Source organism: Dioscorea cayenensis, chromosome 25, assembly GCF_009730915.1.
Source record: "Dioscorea cayenensis subsp. rotundata cultivar TDr96_F1 chromosome 25, TDr96_F1_v2_PseudoChromosome.rev07_lg8_w22 25.fasta, whole genome shotgun sequence".
Classification (NCBI taxonomy): domain Eukaryota; kingdom Viridiplantae; phylum Streptophyta; class Magnoliopsida; order Dioscoreales; family Dioscoreaceae; genus Dioscorea; species Dioscorea cayenensis.
Window position 1 is genome coordinate 8,274 of NC_052495.1, and position 8,332 is coordinate 16,605.

The following is an 8,332-nucleotide window of genomic DNA, read 5'->3' on the forward strand; positions in this document are numbered from 1 at the left end:
TCCCATCTATAAGATTTTCCTTTCATGTACTTGGATTGCTTGTAATTTATTAGTCTCTATATTTTTTTATAAATTTTTTGAAATAATGCTTAATAATAATAATAATAATAATAATAATAAATTCTTTAAAAATAAAATATTTTTAAAATAATAAAATTTAAAAAAACAATAATAAGTTTTTAAAATAAATTGGGTTAAAAAAGAGACAAATAAATTAATTTAATAATTATACATACTTTTTCTCTTCTCTTGTTTTATTATCATATAAAATTTTTAATGTAAGTGTTAGTGGGCGGGGCGACGCGTCCCTCCTGACAATCATATATAAAGGAACAGTACTCGCCTCTCCTCTCCTCTTCTCCTCGTTACCAGTACTCGCCTCTCCTCTTCTCCGCATTTAAACCCTAACCCTAGTGATGACCCCGTTCTCCGGCCTCTCACGGTATCTCTCCCGCCGGGCGCCAGGAACTCCCCCAGCACTGGTGAGGATGCTTTCAAAGGCGTCGAAGGCGGCGAAGGCGGCGAAGACGGCGAAGGCGGAGAAGGCGGCACCGGCCCCGGCCCAGAATCGCAATCGCAAACTCATTGCTGACCTTAGAAAGATAATGACGACGAATACCGCCGCATCCACCACCCGCAATCCCCGCGACACCTATTATCCCCCCATCCCCATCGACTCCCGCATCCCGGAGGCATCCACACCCTCCCATCCCGGCGACTCCCTCATCCCGGAGGCATCCACACCCTCCCATCCCGGCGACTCCCTCATCCCGGAGGCATCCACACCCTCCCATCCCGGAGGCACCCCGGCCAAACCTACAACGTCGCTGTTGACGAAGGTGACCTTAGCCGTGAACTTGGGTGCACTGTGTGAAAGGGCTGCCCAATCGTACCAATCACTCAAAGAGAAGTTGAAAGAAAAATACGATTCTCTGTTTAAGAAGAAGAAGAACGGTGACGGGGAAAAGGGGAAAGGCAATGGAAATGGTAAGCAAGGGAAGTGCAATGGAAATGGAAAGAAAGGCAAAGGCGATGGAAATGGGGGAGATGGCGGCGGCGGCGGCAGCGGCAGCGGCGGCGGCGGCGGCGGCGGTGAAGACGACATCGTCCACGAGATGATGCGTCATGTAAATGATTTCTTCTAAGGCCTTTACCCTGGTTTTGTTCATGGTTCCAAAAAATGGCAATGAAATGAATACGTTTGTTTGTTTGTTATTTTTTTGTTTTTAATTTATTTTTTTTTAATTTTTTAATTATTTAATTATTTATTATTATTATTAATTTTAAATTAATCTAAACTCAAAAATATATATATCGAGCAACCCTAAAAAACCCATAATCTCTGAGCTTTCCCGGCGGCGATCGAAGGCAAGCGAAGATGATCAACCCCGTCCGATGCTTCACCTGCGGAAAGGTATCAATTGATGTCGCTTTCTCCTCTCTAGGGTTTGGATTTCTATTCCTTTTTTTTTCTCTAGGGTTTTGGAGATTTGCGAGCTTTCTTTTTATCTGGTTTTTTTCGCAGGTGATTGGTAACAAGTGGGACACGTAGCTGGATCTTCTCCAGGCGGACTACTCCGAGGGGTGAGAAAATTTATGATTTTATTGTATTGATGTAATTTTTAGGTTTTTTATTTGATCAATGGCTTCAAATTTGTTCTTTATCGTTGTTTATCCAGAAATTAAATTTTTGTTTAAATTACTAAATCCCTGGCTTTGAATATGATTCTATGCATCAACCTTTTCTACATTTGTACCCCCAGTTTTAAAATGACTTGAGTGGTTGAGCCTTTCTATACTCTTACTCCTTATAATTTAAAAATACGTTATATTTGAGGTCTGTTAGATCAAAAGTGGGATTGAAACTGCATGGATTGATGTGAAGATAACTTTATACCTAAACAATGTTTGTTCAACCTTGAGCAATCAGTTGCTCAATCGTCTCCAGTTGTTCATATGGGTATATAATCGAGTTCTTTGTTGATGGTCAACTTCTGTATCAATTCTGTTCTGAATTGCTAGTATTTTCCACCAGTGGATGTTGATGTGGAAGTTCTCCTTGTGCCCTTCTAGATGAGAAGCATTTGAATAGTGCCTATTTAATGATTCTATTGAAGATGTTAGTGTGAACTGGTTTTGATGCTCTTACTAATGAATTATTGAGTTTTTGGTCACTATGAATTCTAATTTTGTGCTGGACTGACTCCACGATGGGTAATTTGGAAGTTGAATCTCTGACGGTGGTTAGAACTATACTCCAATCTGAAAACACGTGGTTCTTGAGAGAATATCTCCACCGTGGTACACATTAAGAGCATACTGTTGCACCTGCGATACAGAGAAGATCTATCGGTGCTTTTATGGTAGAGATACTAGAATACTTTATAAAGTTGTTTGATTGTTGTGTGGCAGGCTGACATTTTATGATGATCGATAAAGATTTTATGTTCCTTGCATAGCTTTTGACATTTCAATCATCTTATTGACAAATTAACTTGCATGGGATCTCTTCAGTGATGCTCTTGATGCCTTAGGTCTTGTTCGCTACTGTTGCTGGCGGATGCTTATGACTCACGTCGACCTCATCGAGAAGCTCCTTAACTACAACTGTAATAAAAGCGTTTAGCTTTCATTTTGTTTCTGGTGGGTGGTATCTGGTATTGCAGATTGATCCTGAGCTGTCAAGGACTGTCATAGTGTCCACAAAGTTTGACAGAAGGATTTCTTAATTTGCAAGGTCTTCAGATGTAGAAGTTTTTCATAAGACACCTGCTTATACATTGGATGGCTGCTTGTTGGGTGACTCGTCCTTCTATACTTCTGTACCATCTGGTAGAGTTGGTCCTGGACATGATGCAGTTTACAGATCAAACGAAGAATTTAAAAAAGTTCAGTTTCTTTATAACTACTTGATTCTGAGTTTTGTTGAATTTCACCAGCTGTTTGAATTTTACATTTTATCAGTTCCGGTTACACAAATTTTTTATTAATATCATAGCATGATACAAATGACTTAGTCGTTCAAATAAAATCATCACGCACCTTAGACTACCCAACCTGCTTAAAGTCTATTACTTTACTGATTTGAGCATTTAGTCCACTAATTTGCACCCATTTGTATGCTGATAGTTGAAAGGTGGAAATTGATTACCCTTTTGATAGAATGCTTAATCTTGGTGATAACAAAGTTAGCTCATTATGATTCAATGACAGATACAGTTTTCTTATTTTTCTGACAGGCTTAACCATAAATGGGAACTCTTTGTTTGGAATGCATTAAAAAAATTAAGGTTCTCTAACTAAATGTAGATACATTTGTATATAGCAGGCCAAAGTGGAGATCAAAATGGTTATTGAATACTTCACGTGCTTAATAGTTCTTTTATTTTATCCCTTAATTTGTTTAAGTTTGAATGTAGGCCATTTCTTTGAGGGAAATTGAAGACATTGCATGCTTGGAGGAAAAGTTAGGGAGGCTGCTAACTAGGGAAGAAAGAAGCAGAATTGGTGTGAGCAGCCTTAGGTTATTTTTAGAAGATTTGCTTAGGAAAAGGTACATCTATGCTACTTCTCTGAGTGAGCGCTAACAACATTTAAATTTCACACACTCACATATGCACACATTTAATTGAATCTATTTAATTATTTCAAATGTTGGTATGAAGGTATATGGATTGCGTTCCACTTATTATACCACTTCTTGAAAAGGAATATTGAAGTGCAACTCGAAAAGCTACGTGAAATTTATCAAGAAATCAGGTATCTACATTTAACTTTTTTTCCTTATTGTAAGGTTTCAATTATATAACCTATTGCGTAATTGTCTATTATGCAGTAATTTGGACGAAGTAAAATTAAAAGAGAAAGGGCGAGCCTTCCACGATTCATTTCTCATGAAGGTACTTGGTAGCTTTTGCTTTCCATGAAACATCCTACTAATTTTCCGGAGTTACAAAGTTTATACAGGCCAAATTTATGGCTACTTCATTGATTAGCAAATGCAAATTATTTTTTCTTTTAAGAAATTTTCTGCTTTTCTTCAGATACCTTTACTTTTAAAAGGCACGGTGGTGGCACCTCCTGATAAGTTTGGTATGAAGATATTATTTTCCTCAACTCTCTAGATGTCTGCCTTATTTCACACATTTGGTTCTGGTATTAGTCATTTTCGATTATTTTTATCTGCAGAATATGTTTGCTTGTTCATGTTACATGGTTTTGTCCACAGGAGAAACTCTTCAGGATGAGAGACCCAATGGGGGAGCCTTTATAGGCACTGATGGTCTGCATTTTCCTCCCAAGATGATGCCTGTAAGTCATATAGTGGCTCAATAACTCATCATGCTATTGGCAACTTTAGATTGATTTTCCTATGAATCTTAAGCATGAGCTACTTTTGCTGGACTGTTTTATTCACCTTTATATTCTATCAAGAATGATGCATGAGGTTTTAAAAACCATATGGAGAACATGTATTTCTAATCTTACTATTTATGCTAAATTATGCAGAGGTCGGGACACCTAGAATATTGATATTACCTCAGAATCAATCACACCTCTTAAATTTTTTTACCACATTTATTAAAGAGGTATCGAGTCTTCCAGCATCTGGAAGAAGGATTGTGCAAAGTTTGCAAATTCCTGGACATGATTCCATTCTCTCTTAGAACATCACCAAGAATGGCATATGGTTTACAGATTTGTTGCACAGTAGTCTTCTGATCTATAAAATTGGGCTGGTCTATTATGGTTGTTTTGTTTAGTCACATTCTTGATTTCCGATGTGTGTGTATGTATATATTTACTTTTGTCCAATGCAAACTTTTCAAACCAATATATTTTAAATTACATTTTTGAGGTTGTTCAGATGAATCAGGTCTGTTTAGCCTAGATTACTATTCTGGAATTTGTTTGACACGTCATTCGCTTGTTTGATATTAAGTAAAATTCTATGGCCTCTGTGCTCAGAATGCAGGTATGCGGCTGTATGGTGGTGCACAATATCATCATGCAATGACAGAATTCCGTCTTGTGGGAGGAGGTGTCAAGTGCCCTCCAATTACAAGGGAGGAAATTGTAAATGCATGTGGGGTTGAAGATATTCATGATGGAACAAACTACTCTAGGTTCTCTGAGCCTCTTCTATCTAAAACTTTTATATTCCTAAATTTAGTCATTCATGGTTTTTCTGGGGCAGTAACCCATTTTCTAATTTTTTGTTGTCAGGACTGCATGTGTGATTGCTGTTGCAAATGCTCGTGACACTTTTGAGCCTTTCCTTCACCAGGTGTGTGCTCATTACAACTTTGTTAGTTTATATCATTCGGTGCACACATTACATGCCCTCTAAATGATATTCAAGGTAATGTGTTAATATTTTGAGTTAAGCCTAGCAAAAAATTGTGCGGTTAGATGCAAACCAAATATTTTATTTGGACTCAATTCAACTCAAAAACATAAGCTGATAGGATGAGAAACCCAGACTTAGATGTTCATATATATATATATTTACCAAATTAACCGATATTGACTTCTAGTTATTCTAATACATCCCCTTGGTATGTGCTAGTTTATTTTAACTATGTCGCAAACAATAAAAAAACAGACCAAGCAAACCAAGTTATTACTAATACATGACATTGCCTCAGTCTTGCAAGAATCTCCTTCAGCATATCATATCTTTCCATCTATTGTTCAATTGAGCATGACGCACAGACACTTGAAATAGAGGTTGTTTCCAGCAGAGTTTAGAAGACTCCAGAGTGAGTTATATGTGAAAACTGAAACTAGTGACACCTTTTAGAGATGAACCATATATTGGCTTATTTGTGTTCTTATTTAGTAGAGTATCAGATGTCAATTGAGAATCTGTCATTAAGGTTGCTGCTGCTGAATAATCTAGAGACTTATCTTCATATCAAAATCCCACAGAAATAGTTAATTCCAGCTGATATGCGCGTGCATCTCTTTCTCTAGTATTTCTCCTAGATTTGTGTGTTTGGATACAGTGTAGAAACAAAGAATTGTTGCTTTCTTATTTTTAGTGTATCTTCACCATGTAAAATTGTTATGGACATTTGCAACAGCTGGGATTTAGGCTCTTGTACATATTGAAGAGGCTACTCCCGATCTCTGTATATCTACTCCAGGTATCTGTTCCTTTTGAATTTTGAAGTTCTCTTTTCTTGTGCACTGCCTAATAATTATATTTAACAGAAAGATGGGGAATATCTCAGTGGCCATGAAGTGTTTTTAAGACACATCGAGGTTGCTTTCAATAATTTTGCTGAATCAACAGAGCGAGCATGCCGTGATTAGTAAGCAACTTAAATTCTTCGAAACTGCTGTTTGTCATTGAGTTTTTGGCCATGAAGTGTTTTTAAGACACATCGAGGTTGCTTTCAATAATTTTGCTGAATCAACAGAGCGAGCATGCCGTGATTAGTAAGCAACCTAAATTCTTCGAAACTGCTGTTTGTTCATTGAGTTTTTGGTCATTTTCACTTGCAATAATAGTTTTTTTTTTGTTTTGGGAAAATATATTGATTCCCCTTTGAAGAATAAGGAAGAACTGTATTTAGATGCTGGCTGGTGTTCAGCTCTAGTTCTTTACCACTTCTATCAATACTTTCCTGTGCATCATTACTGTAAAGTTATGGCCCCTTTTAATAAAATAAAGCCATTTACCAATGAGTTTTATGACAAAAGTTTCCTGTTGACTTTTTATTTTGTTATTTTAGCTAGTAGTTGAAGCCAAGGAGCATTATAGAGTACACTTAATTTGGTCTTGTTTATATGATGTTATGCCAGATGCATGGAGGATTTAACAAGCACCACCCGTTATGTGTCCTGGTCCCTCCACAACAAGGTTTCTTAAAGAACCCTTTTGCACTAACTCTGCAGTATTCAAATTGCTATTGTTTATTTTTTTCTTGTTTTCTAAATTCCAATCATTGGATTACAGAATCGTGCTGGTTTACGTCACTTTTTAGACTCATTTGCTGGCACTGAACACTCTTCTTCCAATGCAAACTTATCTTGTTCAGCCTTTCCACAAGAGTCATCTTTCGGGCAAACCATTAGTGACAACAAACCGGAATCCAGGTTGAAGGTAGAATCAAAATTAGGTTATGATATTTCTCATACAACAGAGGCACGGCTTGTCGATCTTCTAGACAGCATGCTATGGAACAGAAGGCTAGCTCCTTCATCTGAAAGGATTGTTTATGCGCTGGTCTATCAGATTTTCCATGGCATCAAAGAATATTTTCTGGTATCTACCGAATTGAAGGTTCGTAAGCCAGACAAATATATACAAAGCATAGTGCCATTTGATCATGCATATCCATCTTATATCTCTGATGTCTCTTTTTCAGTTCAATTGCTTTCTTCTCATGCCAGTGGTTGACAAACTGCCAACACTTTTTGAGAGAATACCTGGAGTCTGTATTCGAAGATGACTTGGACAACATATTTGAGGTCACTCAGCTGCTGCATTCACTTGGTCAGCGGAAACACAAGTTAGAGATCAAGTTAAAAGTGTAACAACCTCGATCTTTTAATGTATGCTTTACCATATTTACATATATATCAGTAAATGGCAATAGAGATTGGTTTTTCGAAGTACTGGTTTTTTGGATCACAGATTCAGATGCTCAAGGATAAGTTCAAGGACGTAAATGAGCAATTGAATTTTCCCCACCATCTTCATTAAGTGAATGTTCTTGATTCAAACACACCAGCCTGACAACATCAAAGGGGAGGAGTGATGATTTCTTTTCATGTCCTACTTTTGAGTCGCTTTATATGAGCATATATTAGCTGTTGTTTGTAGCTTATTCCCATGTTCTTAAAGTGATATTTGTTAGACACTAATGAAGGTCAGTCTTGAAGCTATTATTGTCAGACTATATTATGTCTTCTGTTGTTTTAACATTACTGATTTTTCTTGATAAAAATTGCTTTTAGACAAAAAGAAAATAAAATAAATCATCTGTGCATAGTATGCTGCATTGCTGTTTCACAGAATAATAATAAATTGTAAATAATAAATAAGACTCTAACTTTGTATATAATTATCAAGAATTCAGGGAAGTGTTTGTAAAACTCTTGAATGATTATCAAACATTCAGGAATGTTTTTGTAGAACTCCTTTCGAATTTATGTTGGGCCCAATAACTGTGGCCCAGCCCAAAGTCAGCCCACGCTCTCTTAACCCATTTCTTAATCTGATCCGTTCGATTCATCCTAAACCATGAAATGTTTTGATCCAACGGCTCTGCCAAGTTCCTCAATGTTATATTATGCCTCATTGTCCTCCTGTTCCTTCTCC

The 8,332-nt window shown here is 37.1% G+C and overlaps 1 protein-coding gene and 1 pseudogene across 1 annotated transcript; both read left to right on the forward strand.

The window, feature by feature from the left end:
- The first annotated feature begins 416 nt into the window (after positions 1-416).
- On the forward strand, positions 417-1,145 carry LOC120252953 (translation initiation factor IF-2-like). Its single transcript, XM_039261162.1, has one exon. It carries the CDS (start codon positions 417-419, stop codon positions 1,143-1,145), a length of 729 nt encoding a protein of 242 aa, XP_039117096.1.
- A 1,425-nt stretch (positions 1,146-2,570) lies between these two features.
- On the forward strand, positions 2,571-7,905 carry LOC120252931 (annotated as a pseudogene).
- Positions 7,906-8,332: the final 427 nt, after the last annotated feature.